This window comes from Felis catus, chromosome A1 (genome assembly GCF_018350175.1).
Source record: "Felis catus isolate Fca126 chromosome A1, F.catus_Fca126_mat1.0, whole genome shotgun sequence".
Lineage (NCBI taxonomy): Eukaryota > Metazoa > Chordata > Mammalia > Carnivora > Felidae > Felis > Felis catus.
Window position 1 is genome coordinate 173022834 of NC_058368.1, and position 19321 is coordinate 173042154.

The window sequence follows — 19321 nt, forward strand, 5'->3', positions numbered from 1 at the left end:
TTAACAGTGCAGAGCCTACATGGGATTCTCTCTCTCCCACTCATATTCTCTCTTTCCCTCTCTAAAAATAAATAAACTTTAAAATAAATAAATAAACAAACAAACAAACAAATAAATAAATAAATAAAATAGTAGAGGTGCCTGGGTGGCTCAGTCAGTTTAAGGGTCTGACTCCTTGATTTTGGCTCAAGTCATAATCTTAGGGTCCTGAAATCAAGCCCCACATTGGGTTCCACGCTCAGCGCTGGGCCTGCTTAAGATTTTCTCTCTCCCTTGGGGCAACTAATGGCTCAGTCCATTGACCTTCTGATTCTGTTTTGGCTCAGGTCATGATCCAAAGGTTCGTGAAATCAATCCCCAAGCAGGGCTCTGTGCTGACAGCACTGATCATGCTTGGGATTCTCTCTCCCAATCTCTCTCTCTCTCAAAATAAACATAAAAAAAAAATAGGATTTTCTCTTCCCCCTTGCCCGCTCACAGGAAATTTCTCTCAAAACAAAAAAACAGTAGTTAATCATGGCCTATTTTGCATACTTAAGCACTCTTTTTTTTTTTTTTGAAGGGGGGAGCAAATGAGAGAGAAAAGGAGAAGCAGGGCTCACATTCACCTGAAGAAGGGCTCAAACTCAAGAACCATGAGATAATGACCTGAGCCAAAGTCAGATGCTTAATGACTGAGCCACCCAGGCGCCCCTTAAGCTTTCTCCTTTAATCAAAACTATTCATAGGGGTGCCTGGGTGGCTCAGTCGGTTGAGCGTGCAACTTCAGCTCAGGTTATGATCTCACGGTTCGTGGGTTCGAGCCCCGGGTCAGGCTCTGTGCTGACAACTCAGAGCCTGGAGCCTGCTTCGGATTCTGTGTCTCCCACTCTCTCTGTTCCTCCCCTGCTCGTTCTGTCTCTGTCTCTCAAAAATAAACAAACATTAAAAAAAATTGAAAAAAAAACTATTCATTTCGGGGATTCTGGGTGGCTCAGTCAGTTAAGCCTCCGACTTCAGCACAGGTCGTGACTTCACGGTTCATGAGTTCAAGCCCCATATCAGGCTCTCTGCTGTCAGTGCAGAGCCTGCTTTGGATCCTGTCTCCCTCTCTTTTTGTCCCTCTCCCACTCTCTCTCTCTCAAAAATAAACATTTAAAAAATATTTCAAGGGGCACCTGGGTGGCTCAGTCAGTTGAGTGTCCAACTTCTGCTCAGGTCATGATTTCACAGTTTGTGGGCTCAAGCCCCGCATCGCGATCTATGCTGACAAGCTTGCTCAGAGTCTGCAGCCAGCTTCGGATTCCGTGTCTCCTTCTCTCTCTGCCTCTCTCTCTCTCTCTCAAAAATAAACAAAAGTAAAAACTATTTCAAAAATAGGGATGCCTTGGTGGCTCAGTCGGTTGAGTATCCAACTCTTGGTTTGGGCTCAGGTCGTGACCTCCCTGTTTATAGAATCGGGCCCCATGTCAGGCTCTGTGCTGACAGCTCAAGAGGCTGCAGCCAGCTTCAGATTCTGTGTCTCCCTCCCTCTCCCTCTCTCTCTCTCTCTGCCCCTCCACCACTTGTGCTCTCTCTTTAAAATAAACATTTTAAGAAACTTAAAAAAAATTTTTTTTAAATACGGGCGCCTGGGTGGTTCAGTCAGTTGAACATCCGACTCTTGGTTTTGGCTCAGGTCATGATCTCAGTTTTGTGGGTTTGAGCCCCCCACAGGGCTCTGTTCTGACAGCAATGGGCCTGCTTGGGATTCCTTCTCTCTCTGCCCCTCCCCGACTCACACAGTCTCTCAAAAATAAATAAAACTTTAAAAAACATTATTTAAAAAAAAAATAATTTTTTTAAATTCATTTCTTGTTGGATAGGTGTGGTAACCAGCCTCCAAGATGGTCCCCAATGATTCCCATCTCTAGGTATTCATGGTATTCAACCCATGGTTTTCCCCTCCCACACTTATCCCCTTAATTCTTCCTGCTTGGTCTCTCCTCTCTTGGATCACTCACCCTGGGGGAAACTAGTACATACTATGAGCAGCCCTATGGAAAAGCTCATCTGGCAAGGAACTAAGGACTCCTACAGCCAACCAGCAACATTTTCTTAGACAGGGATCCTAGAGCCTTTAGAGGACTGCAGCACTGGCTGACATCTTGCTTGTAATCTCATGAGACACTGAGACAGAACCACCCAACTAAGCCACTCCCAGATTCCTAACCCTCTGTGATATTAATGTTTGTTTTAGCCTGCTAAATTTGAAAGTAATTTGTTAGGCAAAATAGATAACTAATACAGAGGGAAACATTCCTTTCACAGCTTTAAGAATTTATGTTTTCAAAAAGGTATTAAAGACACTATAAAAATTGTCATCATCATGGTACTGGATATTAAAATAAAATCCATATTAAATCAGTAACTGTGACAGATAGCATTTCTTCACATTTTTATGTCTGTAAAGTTAAGCAAATACATAGAAGCACAATAAGCTTTGAATCAATAAAAGAAATCACTTCAAAACACAGATCTGGGTAAATGAAAAATCAAACTTCAGCTGTACAACTACAGAAAAGCATTCACTAAAACTGAAAAGAGATTGGGGCACCTGGGTGGCTCAGTCAGTTAAGCACCCAACTCTATTTTGGCTCAGGTCATGATCTCACAGTTTGTGAGATCTAGCCCCACATCCGGCTCCATGCTGTCAATGCACAGCCTGCTTGGGATTCTCTCTCTCCCTCTCTCTCTGCGCCTCCTGCACTCTCATTCTCCTTCTCTCAAAATAAATAAAAAATTTAAAAGAAATGCAAAAAAAAAAAAAACAAAACCAAAACTATTGAAATGGTACGATCCTTTTGGAAAGCCATAGAGAAGTACATACATCAACATACAAAAAAATTTAACCCATTACCCTGATATTCTACCACCAGCAGTTTATCCTTAGGAAATAATTCCACAAACATTATTATGAAATTATTACAAGAAAATAATTCCACAGATATTACCTATCAAGACTCTACTTACAACTCTAACATCTACTCCACCAAAGAAATTATTTCAGTGGTTTAATTAACTGCACTGTAATACTTCTGCCCACTCTACTATGTTAAAGAAGAATATCTGAAATGTGGACTTTATTACCTCTCAACAACTGCTCTGCAATTCTTTACTGATGGTGGCATAAGTAGAGGTGCTATTCCTTGATATACTTACTATAAAAACAAATTCAAGACATTGTCAGTTGCACCAAATGTAATTTGAATAAATGCCTTTAGATGTAAAATTCCAAAGACAATTAGGATGGCATTAATGTCTATTATTTTTAGTGAGTACAGAGACAACTTCTACATCACCTACTTGCACCAGGGACCCCCAACAGCTCCAATTACACTATCAAGAGAAATTTGAGATGACAAGGGGAATATACCATTGCAATTTACAAAGACTAACCTTCAGACTCTTCCTGGTATATAAGGGGATATCATATAACCAGTAATTATTTTTAATTTAATCTAATGTGTAAATACAATTGTTCATACTCCAAAATGGATTTTATCCTTCCAGCAATCTTTAGCAGAATATTATGGTATTTTATATAAAATCACTGGAATGTGAAAAGGACTTTAGAAACCTTAATAAGTAATTTTGCCTAATAAAGCAACACTAAAATCTGTTCCAACTTATTAAGGGGAAACCACAAATGTGTATGACTTTGTTGGTTCTCTAGTAAATTATCTAAAAGTGGAAGCAATGTTTAAAATTATGGTTTGTATATAACCATTACAAAGAATGTAAAGCATCTAGAATATATAAAGAACTGTCAAAACTCAACAGTTAAAAAAAAAAATCAATTCAATTAGAAAATGGGCAAAAGAGATGAACATATTTCACTAGAGGATATACAGATGGCAAATAAGCACACAAAAAGATGTTCAACATCATTAGCTATCAGGAAAATGCCAATTAAAACCATAATGAGAGATCATTATATAACTATCAAAATGGTTGAAATAAAAACAGTGACAACACAAGTGCAAATCAAAACCACAATGACACATCACCTCACACCTGTCAGAATGGCTAAAATCAAAAAAACACAAGAAACAAGTGTTGGCAAGTGGAGAAAAAGGAACCCTTGTGTACTGCTGGCAGGAATGCAAACTTGTACGGCCACTGTGGAAAACAGTATGGAGGTTCCTCAAAAAATTAAAAATAGTATTACCAGATGATCCAGTAGTTCCACTACTGGGTATTACCCAAAGAATACAAAAACACTAATTCAAATATATATACATGCACCCCTATGTTTATTGCAACATATTTGCAATAGCCAAGATATAGAAGCAACCCAAATGTTCATCAACATATGAATGAATAAAGAAAATGTGGAAGATATATATATATGCATCAAACAATCCAATTAGAAATGGGCAAAACATACATACATACACATACACACACATATATACATATATAACAGACTATTACTCAGCCATAAAAAAGAATGAGATTTTGCCATTTGCAACAACATGGATGGATCTAGAGGGCATAAGGCTAAGTGAAATAAATCACAGAAAGACAAAAATATATTTTTCACTTGTGGGATTTAAGAAACAAAGAACAATTTTTTTAAAAAGACCGACAAAAAACTAGACTCTTAAATATAGAAAACAAACTGGTGGTTACCAGAGGGCATGTAGATCTCGGGGAAGGGTGAAAAAGAGTAAGATACACTTATCTTGGGGTGCCTGGGGGGCTCAGTTGGTTGACCATCTGACTTGGTTTCAGCTCAGGCATGATCTCACAGCTTATGAGTTCAAGCCCTGTGTCGGACTCTGTGCTGACAGTATGGAGCCTGCTTGGAATTCTCATTCCCTCTCTCTTTTTGCCCCTTCCCCGCCCTCTCTCTCTTTCTCTCAAATGAACTTAAAAAAAAAAAAAAAAAGAGTACACTTATCTTGATGCACACTAATGTATAGAATTGTTGAATCATTATACTGTACACCTCACAGTAATATAACCTGTACATTCATTGTACTGGAATTTTAGGAAGAAAGAAAGAAAGAAAGAAAGAAAGAAAGAAAGAAAGAAAGAAAGAAAGAGAGAGAGAGAGAGAGAGAGAGAGAGAGAAAGAAAGAAAGAAAGAAAGAAAGAAAGAAAGAAAGAAAAGAAAAGAAAAGAAAAGAAAAAAGAAAAAGATTCACTTATATGAGGACTTTAAGACACAGAACATATAAACATAAGGGAAGGAAAGCAAAAGTAATATAAAAACAGGGAGGGGGACAAAACATAAGAGACTTTTAAATATGGAGAACAAACAGGGTTACTGGAGGCATTGCAGGAGGGGGGATGGGCCAAATGGGTAAGGGGCACTAAGGAATCTACTCCTGAAACCATTGTTGCAGTATATGCTAACTAATTTGGAAGTAAATTAAAAAAAGAAGAAAAAAGAAAAAAGGAAAAGAAGCGCCTGGCTGGCTCAGTTGGTACAGCATGTGACTCTTGATTTCAGGGTTGTAAGTTCAAGCCCTACAGTGGGTGTAGAGATTATCAAAAACAAAAAACAAAACAAAACAAAACAAAACTTAAAAAAAGAAAAAAATAGACCAAGAAAAGGAAAGAAATAGTGATAACACCAAATGATGGCAAAGATGCAAAGAGACTCCATCACTCATATACTGCCAGTAAGAATGTAAATGATAGAGTTGCTCTGAAAATCAGCTTGGCAGCTTCTTATAAAACTAAACATGTCACTACCATATGATTCAGCAATTGTACTTGGGCATTTATCCCAGAGAAATGAAAACTTATGTTTACACAAAAACCTATATACAAATGTTCATAACACTTTTACTTCCAACAGACAAAAATTAGAATAAGGCCAGATGTCCTTCAACAGGTGAAGGGCTGAACAAGCTGTGGAATATACACTGTGTGGAATATTACTTAGTAATAAAAAGGAATAAAATATTGATACTTTCAATAAACTGAAGGAATCTCCAGGAACTTACACAATGTAAGTGAAAGAACCCAATCCCCAAAAGCTATATACTATATGATACCATTTACGTAACATTTTTAAAACAACAAAATTTTACAAACAAAGGACAGAGTAAGTAATTAGCAAAGGCTGGGGAAGGAGCTGTAAGAAAAGAAATGGATTTGATGTAAAAGGGCCAAGGGAGGGATTCTTGTGGTGTTGGAACTGTTTAGTATCTTGACCGTGGTGACACATATGTGAACCTACACCAGTGATAAAAATGTAGAGAACTTAATATACACATTATATATTCTACGTACTACACAAAATGAATACAGGTAGATCTGGAGACATCTAGAACACATCTTCTTAGAAATACAAAATTTTCTTCTAGGAAAAAAAAAACATGAAAAACAAAAACTGGGTTCACGTGAACAAGATTGGAGGATTATATCAACATCAATATCCTGGTTGTAATATTTGACGTTTTCATAAAACATTACCATTGCAAAACCAGGCAAAATGCACAAGAGATCCCTCTGTATTATTACTTAAAACTACATGTGAATCTACATTTATCTCAGTAAAAAATTTCAATAATAAAAATGAGAGTGGAGCTCTATCTACATGCTCATATGAAAATATGTCCTTAATATATTAACCAAGGTATTGAACACGTATACAGGCCATTTACATTTCCAAATTTGAAAAAAAGAAAAGGTTTGTATAAAAAGAAAAGTTTAATAGAACATTAAGTACATGAGGGGTGACAGAAATAGAAACTTTTACCTTCCATTTTTAAGTCTGACTTTTTTTTGCCACAAATATTTATTACCTTTCTAACTAAAAAGAATCACAGCCAGGGTGCCTGGGTGGCTCAGTTGGTTAAGCATCTGACTTTTTTTTTTTTAATATTTTTATTAATTTTTGAGAGAGAGGAGAGAGAGTGTGAGCAGTGGGGGGGTGGGGGGGGAGGGAGGGAGGGAGGGAGAGAGAGAGAGAGAGAGAGAGGATCCAAAGCAGGCTCTGTGCTGACAGCAGAGAGAATCTGATATGGGGATTGAACTCACGAACTGTGAGATCATGACCTGAGCCAAAGTCAAATGCTTAACCGACTGAGCCACTCAGGCACCCTGTGTCCCACTCTTGATATCAGCTCAGGTCATGATCTCACAGTTCCTGAGTTTGAGCCCGGCATGGGGCTCTGCACTGACAGGGCGGAGCCTGCTTGGAACTCTGGTCTCTCCCTTTCTCTTTGCCCCTTCCCTGTTTGCTCTTTTAAAACAAATAAATAAACATTAAAAAAAAAATCCTAGCCATTTCTTCAAAAGGCCACACTTGAAATTATTTTAAAAGTCTAAGGAACAATCATTCAATGAAAATCAAACCCACCACTGCAAAAGAGATGGGATCTCCTTTCAGTGGGTTCTTGTGAAAACTAGGGGGTAGAGATGTAACATTTACATCCGTGACAATGACAAAAGACAACCAGCAAAACAACATAATAAAGTTATACCACTTAACAGCTGGGAGTACACAAAGATCCTGATCCCACTACACAAAGTAAATTCTCGTGATTACCAAGAAAAAATGGATAAAATTCTATTAAACAGAAATAGAAACTGTCAACAGTAGTTTATGTCTTTAACTTACCAAGTAAGGCAGAAGAGTTCAGAAGAATAAAGAAAAAAAAGCAAAAACGCAAAGACAGGCTTCTGGAAATTCACGACTAACTCTCCCAAAAGGTGTTTGGTTCTTGCATATAATAGGCATTGCTTACTGAGCACCTACTTCAGAACTAGCATCTAGTATCTTGTTGCACTCTCAAACAAACCTGTAGGTAAGGTACTAGCCCCAATTTAGAGATGAGGAACTGGGCCTCAGAGATTAAAGGGACTTCTCCAACTAAACAGGAAGAACAGTACACACTCAGACACACTCAGAGATCTGTTCAATTTAAGAACATTATGATTCGGGGTACCTGGGTAGCTCAGTAAGTTAAGTGTCCAACTCTTGATTTTGGTTCAGGTCATGATCTCGTGGTTTGAGATTGAACACCACGTCAGGCTCTGTGCTGACAGTGTGAAGCCTGCTTGGGATTCTCTCTCTCTCTCTCTCTCTCTCTCTCTCTCTCTCTCTCTCTCTCTCTCTGCACCCCCTCCCACTCACGTGCTCTCACTCTCTCTCAAAATAAACTCAAAAAAATAATAATAAGACCACTATGATTTAATATTCACAATTAAAAGACTGAAAAGTGAGGGGGCACCAGGCTGGCTCAGTCGGTGAAGCATCCAACTCTTGATCCCAGGGTCATGAGTTCAAGCCCCACGTTGGGTGTGGAGCCCACTTTAAAAAAAAAAAAAAATTACCTTGTTAAAAGATTGAAGGTGAGAATGTGGAGAAAAATATTAGGATATTAGGAAACTCAAGTTCAAAGACCTTAGAAATTGAGTGCATGAGGAGATAAAGTCAAAAAAGTCAAAAAAATTCTGAGGTTTTAAAATTTGGTACACCGAGGAGAAGAGCTGACAGTCCATTCATCACCTTCCTATCTAAAACTTACTTCCTGGAGCACCTAGGTGGCTAAGTCGGTTAAGCCTCTGACTTCGGCTCAGGTCACGATCTCACCTCTTGTGGGTTCAAGCTCCACAATGAGCTCTGTGCTGACAGCTCAGAGCCTAGAGCCTCCTTTGGATTCTGTGTCTCCCTCTCTCTCTGCCCCTCCCTGCCTCTCAAAAACAGATAAACATTAAAAAAAATTTTTTTAGTAAGTAAAATAAAATCTACTTCCCTCCCCAAGTTGTACTGCTGTAATAGCACCATCCACCCTTTCCTTTGGTAACTATATAAAGGACTACTACAAAAAAGGCATCATGCTACATACTATTAATATGCAACGATGAATCAGACCAAGAGAATAAAGACATGAGCCAGGGGAGGGTGTGAAGTAAAGCAAATCTAATCTATTAGTAAATAGCTCAGTCTGACTGAACCCAGAACACCTTGGATATAGCATATATGAGATTTGAGAAAGTCAAGAAAGGGTCCTATCAAAGAGGCACTAAATATGGGCTTTGTTTGTTAGGTAAATAGGGAAAGAAGTGAGGCACTGAAGGTAAAGCTTTAACCAGAGACCTAGAATTTCTCATTTTGGAGGACAGAAGTAATTTTGGATAAGACAGACTGGAAAGAAAAACTGTATGAAGAGTGATAAAGACCTCATAGTAGAATGGGAATTAAGAAATGAAAAAAAGACTGGAGAATCTGTGTAATTTAGAAATCGCATAATGGAGTGCCTGGCTGGCTCAGTCAGAAGAGCAGCATGTGACTCTTAATCTCAGGGTCATGAGTTTGAGTCCCACACTGGGTGAAGATTACTTAAATAAAAATTTAAAAAATAAAAATAAAAATAAAAACTTAAAAAAAAAAGTCAACTCTTGGGGTGCCTTGGTGGCTCAGTCAGTTAAGCATCCAACTTCAGCTCAAGTAATGATCTCGCAGTCAGTGAGTTCAAGTCCCTCGTCAGGCTCTGTGCTGATAGCTCAGAGCCTGGAGCCTGCTTCAGATTCTGTGTTTCCCTCTCTCTGCCCCTCCTCTGCTCATGCTCTTTCTCTCTCAAAAATGCATAAACATTAAAAAAAATTTTTTTAAAAGTCAACTCTATAGGATGGCATACAAGACCTATGTTTATACTTTACCTCCTGACAACCTCATTCTCCCAGATTCCTATCAAAAGAATTTCTTGGCACTTCTATATCCTACTCCTTCTTACTTACTGGCATGCCTCTGTTCAATTATACACAACCTTTCTGTGAAGTTCTTCAGGATTACTCCAGACATGCCACAGTACTGTATTTATAACACCTATTAAACTACTTACTATTCTGTATTGTCAATGTTTACACTGGTGTTCCTTAAATAGTAAAGTTCCTTAAAAACACAAAGTAGGTCTTACGTTTTAATACTAGCAGTGCCTGGCACAGAGAAAGCACTCAAATGTGGTTTGATCATAAAAATGAGGGACTCCAAAGTTTCCAGCCTTGAAATGAACAGGAGGATGATGCTGTCATTAACACAAAAGGAAATGCATGTTTGGCATAAAGGATAGGTTCAAAATTGAATACGATATAGGTAGAAGAGAAAGTTGGTTGGCGATTAGAATTTCTTGGTCTGAAGCTCAGAAGTCAGATCAAGAGCATTTTCACATAGCAGAGTAAGAATAAAGTAAATCCATGAAAGTGGATGAGACTGCAGAGAATCAAAGAGGAAGAAAAGACAGTGAGCAAAGAAGGGCTGTTTAAAGGAGTGGTGGTCAAATACTGCAAATCTAATAGGGTAAGTATTGAAGTGTCACCTGGGACTTATAAAAGAACAGTTGCAGCAGAGTAGAGGATATAGAAGCCAATCCACAGAGCTTTAAGGAGAGGTTAAAAAAGCAGTTAACTCTTGCAAGAAATTCACCATTAAAGGGGAAAGATCATTGGAAGGGTTATAGGATACAAGAAGATGCCTTTAGAATAGGCAGGTATCATCCCGTTTTAGGCAGAAAAAAATGAAGGAGAAAAGCAGAAAATAGACTCCAGAAGAAAAGAGGAAAGAGGAATGAGTAACACCAGGTCCTCTAGCAGGGAGGACATGAGAGCAGAACATGAGAGGTATGGAGATAGGATCTATTTTCTTTTTAGACAGGAAAGAAGAGGGCAGAGAATTGCTGCAACGATGAGGAGAGCAGAGAGAATCTGAGGAACCATTGTCTCAGGGACCACCACAAGCCATACAAAGATCATCTGCACTCATCTCTCCTTCTTTCCTCAAATCCAGACTCTGATTTTGCCTCCAAACCAGATAGCCCAAAATGGCTGCCAATTTCCCTCCTCTGAAATCATCTTTTCGATTTACCCTCTTTCTTTCTACTACTAATTCTGCCCATGTTTTTTTGTTGTTGTTGGGGTTTTTTTTGGTTGTTTTTTTTTTTAATGTTTATTTCTGAGAGAGAGAGACAGCCCATCAGCAGGGAAGGGGCAGAGACAGAGGGAGACACAGAATCTGAAGCAGGCTCCAGGCTCTGAGCTGTCAGCCCACAGCCCAACAGGGGGCTCGAACTCACAAACCGTGAGATCATGACCTGAGCCAAAGTCAGACGCTTAACCGAATGAGCCACCCAGGTGCCCCCAAGTCTAAGTTTTAACTACTATTGCAACAGACTCTGACATCCTAAGGTTGCCTCTATTCTCCCCCAGCCAAAGTTTTTCAAACACAGATTTCATCAGATCACTTCTCAGCTAAAATCCCTTGCTGGCTCCTAGTCCTATCACTTTCAACATCAAATGCCACAGTCCAAACTTTTAGGCCCTATTACCAGACTACACTTATCCTACCCAACCAATCCTCAACAAATACTTCCTGAAAATACTATGTTCACTTAATTCTCTACATGAAAAATACCCTTCTAGGAGGTACCTGGGTGGCTCAGTCAGTTAGGCATCCAGACGCCTGATTTCAGCTCAAGTCATGATCTGTTTGTGGATTTGAGCCCCACACTGACAGCGCAGAGCCTGCTTGAGATTCTCTCACCCCTCTCTGTGCCCCTCCCCTCCTTGTGCTCTCTCTCAAAATAAACTTAAGACGAAAACAGCCTTCTACACCCAACCAAACCCAACCCAGCCAAAGCCAATTCAAGTTCCACTTCTTCCTTGAAGCCTTGACTACTCCAGGTTTCATTCATCTCTCCACTCAACTCTTTAACCACTTAAACATCCACAGCATAGAACTCAGTACAGGTGGGTGGTTTTTGAGTACTTTGTAAATCCCCAAGATTGTATAGGATTGTTACAACGCCAAGATACCTATTTTTAAATGGCAAAAAGAAGCCTCTATTCAAACATCTTCCTATGGACAATATAGTGTCTATCTCCACCTAATAATGAACTACTATTACAGTGCCAGTCAATTACAAGGTAAAACTGCAAACAAATCTGGCAAAAAGATGCTGTGTTTCTTGAAATCAATGTAAATAATAAAGAAAAACCACTCTGATTACAGGTATGGAAAAGATGATCTAGGTCAAGCAGTAAACAAGTGACAACTGACAACAATAATAGGACAGAAACTTCAAAAAGTGACATGATAAACATCAAAGGATTAAGATATGTTGGGGCACCTGGGTGGCTGAGCTGGTTAAGCATCCAACTCTTGGTTTTGGCTCAGGTCATGATCTCACAGTCTTTGAGTTCAAACCTGACGATGGGCTCCTCAATGACACTGTGGAGTCTGCCTCGGATTCTGTTTCTCTCCCTCTCTCTCTCTGACCCTCCGCCAATCACGCATGCACTTTCTCTCTTTAAATAAACTTAAAAACAATGTAAGTCAATGACATAACAGAGGGAAAATAAAACAAGTTCAGTAAAATAGCAGTTACCACTGAGTATGCAAGCATTTCTACGATTCTCTCTTCTTTGGTATATGCTTGAAATTTTCTATTGTGGACTTTTTTTTTTTTTTAAATGTTTGTTTATTTTTGAGAGAGACAGACACAGAGTGTGAGCAGAAGAGGGGCAGAGAGACACAGAGACATAGAATCTGAAGCAGGCTCCAGGCTCTGAGCTGTCAGCAGAGAGCCTGATGCGGGGCTTAAACTCACAAACCACGAGATCATGACCTGAGCTAAAGTCAGATGCTTAACCCACTGAGCCACCCAGGCACCCCTATTGTGGACACTTTTAAAAGAGAACCTTACTGGGGCGCCTGGGTGGCGCAGTCGGTTAAGCGTCCGACTTCAGCCAGGTCACGATCTCGCGGTCCGTGAGTTCGAGCCCCGCGTCGGGCTCTGGGCTGATGGCTCGGAGCCTGGAGCCTGTTTCGGATTCTGTGTCTCCCTCTCTCTCTGCCCCTCCCCCGTTCATGCTCTGTCTCTCTCTGTCCCATAAATAAATAAATAAATAAATAAATGAATGAATGAATAAATAAATAAATAAGAACCTTACTAAAACGGATTACCTCACTATTTTACAAAAATTTAACCTCATTATAATCATGAGAGAGTGAAACAAAATAAAGTATGTCACCTCCCTCTTATGCAATTTCACTGGACAATTTCTTTTTAATTTTTTAATGCTTATTATTTATTTTGAGAGAGAGAAAGAAAAAGGAGGAGCAGAGACGGAATTTCCAAGCAGGCTCCACGCTACCAGCACAGAGCCCCACACAGGGCTTGATCCCACAAACCTTGAGATCCATGACCTGAGGCAAGATTAAAAGTCAGCCGTTCAACTGAGCCACCCAGGTGCCCCTGGACAAAATTTTTTTTACTCTATTTGATTCTTGCCTTATTATAACAAATAGTTGCCATCACAACCAAAGTTTTGATAAAGGTTTAAAAAGTTTATTTTCATATTTCTTCATTTTAATTTTCCGATATAAAATCCTAAGTAAACTCTTTTGTCCTTATTATGAAATTTTAGTTCCCACTGTAAGTGGATTCATTTTTAGTCACCTTCTTTAGATTAAAAGTACAATAGGTACATCAGACTATCCTGGAGCTAGCTAGCTACATCCTAAGAATTTTGAGTATCCCTAAATTCATGAATACCACCACAATATAAATTCTCCATAAAACATCTAAGGGAAGAGTAGAAAACAAACTGCTACAAACAGCCTAGTGAGTAAGCCAGGCCCAGCCAAGAGTGTCAGAGACCTTCAGAAGTCACTACAGAAAACCAAGAGTACTGAGATAGTTCTAGGATTTCAAGGGTTTTAGTTTTGTCTCTAATAATCTCAAGTGTCTTGAAGGATGACCTGTCTTTTATGACATCTTTCACTACAAAACTATAAAGATCCAATGAGACAATACAGACCAAAGCACTTAATAAGTTGTAAATTATTGCCTGTTTAAACTTAGCTCTGGGACCAACTTTCCTTCAGTATTTTATCAAGTACCTACATATTATTAAGCACTATACACTGCATACATTCACTGGCAGGAATTAGAAGGTGTCAACCCAATTAAATATAAAAGCACCAAGTCAGGATTATTAACTATAATGACAATCATTATTCACATCACTATATTCAGATAAAATAACTGAAAAGCAGAGGATAAACTGAAGAGGCTGCTTATTTATGGCAGAGGCAAAAAGTCTGCTTACAGCTAGACATACAAAATAAGACAGTATGATTTTGAATCATGTGCCTTTCTCTAACTCTATAAAGGGAATTTACAATCCTAATAACTATATTACTCTTACCAAGAGAATCTTACTCTATCAAAGTATCACATAACAAAAAATACCAACAGCATTTGCTAATGATTTTCTAAAATTTCCAGCCCTAGGCATAGAATCTAATGCAGAGTAAGTAAGTGCTCTATACTTGCTGCAATGAATCAACTGTGCAGTAATCTGTATATATTAAGTGTGTAGCCATATAGAATTATTTTTAATTACACCTTTCCCAAACTATGTTATTCAGCTAAATTTGCACTCTAACACTGACTTCACTATTTCAAATCTTCAGCTAAAAAATATCAAAGGCAAAAATCAAAGCAATACATTGCATCCACGACCTTAAACCAAAGGCCTTCAATTGGTTATTCGCCTCTTCAAGCCCATAAAGTCTTTAAGCAATTTATACTTTCTGCCAGAAAAAAAAATTTCTATTTATACACAATTTTGCTAACTCCCATTTTAGATACATAACATACTATCTATAGGCTCCAATATTTTCAATTGTTTAATAGAGCCAATATTCCAATGACATCTCTTTGACAAGAAACAGATTTATGTGTCATTATATATATGCTTCTAGAGAAACATCTCCACTGTCAAATGCAAGATTTTATGTAAACACAAGGGCATCACTATATATGTAAAAAAATTTCCATGTGAACCCAAGAAAGAGTTTGTCTAAGCTGCCAATAGGTCACCAACACAACTTATCCACCCTAAAAAATACCAAGGACAATACAGACTCAAAGTGACTACCAAAACAAATTTTTAAAATGTGCAACTGCCAACTTAAGAAACCAAGGAGTACTAAAGCATATTTAAAACATGAATCAACAAACAAAAGCAACACACCCACATTCTCTGTGACTTTAAAGACTATCAAGGCTATATGGTAAAGTGAATGTTTAATGCACTCAAAACAGTCACCACATACAATTTTTTTTCTGATTAAATTTTTATATAGATTGCAGAGGCATGGAAGTAAGGAGATCCTCCGTGGTGACACTGCAGGTGACCATAACAATACATCTGGGGAGAAACAAAATCAGAATGAAATATTTAAAGCTGAGAAAAATTTTTTAACAACCAAGAAGTTTGATTTTAAAGGTGATGAAACTGAGGCTAAGAGAACTGAGCATTCCGCTAACTATGGACAGTCCAAGAAATTCTGTATAAGATCAAATAAAAAAGAACTTTATCATTTACCACTCGTTAACAACAATACACAGCACTACTAAATAACAACTCAAAGTAGATTTTCTTCCGTTTCTATACACCTACACATACCACAACACACAAACACTTCAAAATTAAAACCTAAGTTCAAGAGTCTACTCTGATGGTGGCAGTTACCTACAGCAATAGGATACTATACCTTCACAACAGGTAGTTCAGAAAAACTGGCCTAATTTAAATTTTGACTGATGTCCAAGAAGGTCTTCTCATCTTAGCTACTTTCAATTTGTACCCAAAATGCACTTCAATGTGAAGCAAGTATCACCCCATCAACTAAAAAAACACGCCAGGCCTTACGTAAAAAAAAGAACTCCAGGAAACTAACTGGTTCACCTGCACTCATACCAGTATGCCAAAACATTTAAAAAATAACTAAGTAAAACTAAACAAATGTATGCTCCATCTTGAAAAATGAAATCTGAACTCAATTAAAGGCCCTTAAAAGTTTTAACTCTTAGCCAGTCCTCAACTGAGAGTTAACTGGAAAAATCTGAGGGAAAAAAAATCATACAACAGAGATAAATTTAAAAATCAGAGTAAAATCTCCCCAAAAAGCCTATCATTAGCAATAGGCACTCAGCTGTGAACTGATAAACAACCAAAAACCAATCAGTTATGTTTCCCTTTAAGTTGCCTGTATATATACACTTATGTATATATTTAAGTTGTACCAAAAACTGCTTACAAATGGCAATTCCTGTGAAGTAGATGATGATGAAGTTCCAGGTAATTCTAGCATGTTTCCTAATGTACTGGTACTGGAATCTGGATCATCCTGAAAAGATAAATTTATTGAATTTAATTGCTCTTCTATGGTAACGTTTGTATCTCCTAGTGAAAAGGGGGCTGGGAGAAGGGCTGCTTTTTCATTGCTGCCGTCCACTTCATTTCTTTGCTTATTTTTCTGTGTTTCAGTTTGAGGAGCTAATGGCAAGAATGGCGATTTGACTGCACCATTTCTACTCTCTGATGTGCTGTCTTGTTCATTTCCCATGGCCACGTCTACACCATTCTCTGATTTAGGCTCATAATTGCAGGTGGCATTGGTCTGAGTTTCCTCAAAGATCTCCTCTATACTCTCATCCTCTGTGACTGGCTGTTCTGGGTCCATTTCAGAATCTACATCTGCATCGTCCACACAAGTAAAATTCTCAAAGTGCAGAAAGCCATTCTTGATAGTCTTTGTTACTTTTACCTGGAGTTCAGGGGAGTTATTACAAGAGGGTTCCTGTTTCATAGCAAGTGCTGTTGGACCACCAGGACTCAAGGAAGTGCAAACAACTGGCGACTGAGCTCTTGAATCACTTTTTTCAGGGTCTTGAAAGGATTCTGATCCATCAGCAGACCCATTTAAATACTCTACATTGATCATGGAGGCCAAATCCTGTAGTCTCCGCAGTGGAATGTAACAAGATGGAGAATCTTGTCCATAAGCATTTTGGGATGTTCCACTGGCAGTCGATAACTGCATAGTACACCCATTAAGTGGCTCAGAAAAATTGGATTGACCATTACCGAAAGGGCTGTCCTTGTCTTCAGGGGCATCTAAATTCACTGGATTGGAAAAGGGCAGCAGACAATTTCTTCTAGGTAGTTCACAGGTCTGATCCATCCTGGGCCAGCATCAACCTGAAATCCAAAAACAGCAATTAATCTTAGTTTACAGGCCATTTGACTCTTATCTTCAAAATGGCAGCCACTTCTGAAGGCCTAGTGGCCTCAATGCCTTTCTGCTGCACTTCCATGGGCGGAAAAAGTTCCCCAGCTGACGATGGAAAAATGGCCTCGGTGAGCCTCCGCAAACTCCATCTTCCCGGAGCTGGGAGATCTTGCCACATGCAAACAGCCCGTCCCTTTTTCCTGCACTGCAGACTGGTGGACAGTTGGGCTGAACTAACATTAAAATCCCTTTGGCAGTAGAAATTCCTAAATCTCAAACAGAAATTGTCCTCCCCATCCCCCGCTGGTGGGGGGGGGGGGTGTCCAGCGGCCGGATCTCCCAAAGGGAGAGGGCTGCAGGGTTCGAAGGGGGCTCCCGGACGCTGCACAAAAAAGGTTACCCTCCTCCTTCCTGGATCGCTCGGGCGCAGCGGTCACAATAGCGCTGCACCCTGCGCCCAGCCGGCACTGAAGCCTTTGCAGCGGCCGTGCCCAGGCCGCAGGCGAGTCGGCCTAAGCGGGTGCACCCCGAACCTCGCCTTTCAGACTGCAAGACTGCTCAGTCCACGGCTGCAGGGCCCAGAGGCCACGACGCGGCAGGGGGAGAGAAACAGAGGCAGCCGGCGAAGCCGAGTCAGGGCAGCAGCAGCTGCTACAGCTTGACAAACATGGCTGCTGCCGACGCCGCCGCCGCCTGCCCGGGCCGCGCTCCTTCCCGCAGCCGCGGCAGCACCTCCTGGCCGAGCCGATCGCACTCATCAATATTAAGCAGCAAGCAAAGTTTGCTGCAGGAGGGTAGCCGGCCCCGCGCCCACCAGCTGGCTACCTGTGGGGAGGCGGAGGCCGAGGTGCGCGCGGGAGGCCGGCGGGGCACGGGCCGCGCCGGGAGGAAGTTCTCCGCGGCCGGGCCGGCTAGGCCTGAGCCCGGCTGGTAGTGATGGAGGGGGAGGGGGCCCGCGGCAACAACGCCGCGGGCCACCAACACCGCGCCGCGCCCGGCCCTCACCCGCGCCCCTCACCTCACGGCCACCACCATCTTCCCCGCCCGGCCGCCTCCTCCCTCTTCGCGCCTGCCCGCCACCCACCCAAGCGCACTAGTTACCGTGCCCCGCGCCCCCTCCCGGGCCGGCTGGGGGGAGGGGGTGACCCTCATTACACTGGGGCGCGAGCGGAGCTGAGGGGAGAGAGCGGAGCCGCTCGCTGCACCCCCCTCCCCCCCGCGTCTCTCTTCAGGGGAGAAGGCAGCGAGCGCGACCTGCCCCGGCCTATTCCGCCGCCGCCTCCTCCTCCTCACACCCCCACCGCGCGCGCCCCCGCGGCGGCGCGTGCGACCCAGCGCCTCGCGCCGGCCCGCGTGCGGCTGGGGCACCGAGTGCGCGCGCACCCCTTCCCCCCACCGCGCGCGCGCTCCCTCTCCTCACTCTTCGGGGTTCAGGGCGGGTGAAGTCGGGCTCGCGAACGCGCCGCCCAATCAGCGGAGCCGCCGCTGCCGCCCCCTCCCCTCCCCTTGCGCGCCCGCTCGCGGCCCGGGCCTACGGGCCGGCCCGGCAGCCCGGGCGGGGCCTGAGGCAGGCTCCCCAGGGGCCTCGCGCGCCTCCCCGGAGTGTCTGGGCCTGCGGGCGTCGTGGGTGGCACTCAGATCCCCTCACCTACCTCAGGGCGCTACGCTGGCCCCGGGCTGCACACGGCTCCTGAACCCTACCCGTCTCGAGCCCCATCCCCGGCGGCACCTGGCCCGGCTGAGGCCTGTCCGACCGCCCAGCCAGCCCCGTTCGGGCCCGCGTCAGTCCCAGCCTCCATCTTAGGTTACAGCCCGGCTCCCCATCCACTGGGCACCTGCCCTCAGCTCGCTCGGCTCGGCCCGAGGCCAAGGCAACCCCCCTCCTACCGCGGGGCTCACCTGGGGGCTTGGGCTGGGGTCTTCGAAGCCTCAGGCCCCGAGCAGGCGTGGCCGCAGGTGAACCCCCTGCCCAGCCGCACCCCAAACCCACACCACCACCACCACAGACCAAGCTGAGCAGGAAACAAAATGGAGGCAGCAGCTCGGGTCTGCCTCCCAGAGCCAAGCTTGTGCAGCCCCAGGGCTCCCTCCTGCCGCAGGCCCGACGCCCGCGAAGCAGGGGGCTGGCTCGTTCCGGGAAAAACAGGCAGCCGCCCTAGAGCAGCGCAGTCAGGCTGGGGACTCGGCCCTGCGGTCCCCACAGCCCCTCACCCACCACCCCTTCCCTTCCCCCTCCTCCCTATTTCTCTCCCTCCC

The 19321-nt window shown here is 42.2% G+C and overlaps 1 protein-coding gene across 8 annotated transcripts in view; it reads right to left on the reverse strand.

Annotated features, from left to right (window-relative positions):
• NSD1 (nuclear receptor binding SET domain protein 1) overlaps positions 1–19120 on the reverse strand; it is a 146129-nt gene extending 127009 nt beyond the window's left edge. The window contains exons 1-3 of one of the 8 annotated variants that reach the window (XM_019838275.3): positions 18965–19119; positions 16921–17034; positions 16091–16180 (exon numbers count right to left, since the gene is read on the reverse strand). In XM_019838275.3, coding sequence (XP_019693834.3) covers positions 16091–16180; positions 16921–16950 — 120 coding nt within the window. In that variant the 5' untranslated portion in view covers positions 16951–17034; positions 18965–19119. Of the gene's footprint in view, positions 1–16090; positions 17035–17890; positions 18027–18166; positions 18305–18485; positions 18510–18964 lie in introns of those variants that run through there. The other 7 variants (XM_023259154.2, XM_023259134.2, XM_023259150.2 and 4 more) reach the window with 7 other exon arrangements.
• Between the last annotated feature and the right edge of the window lie 201 nt (positions 19121–19321).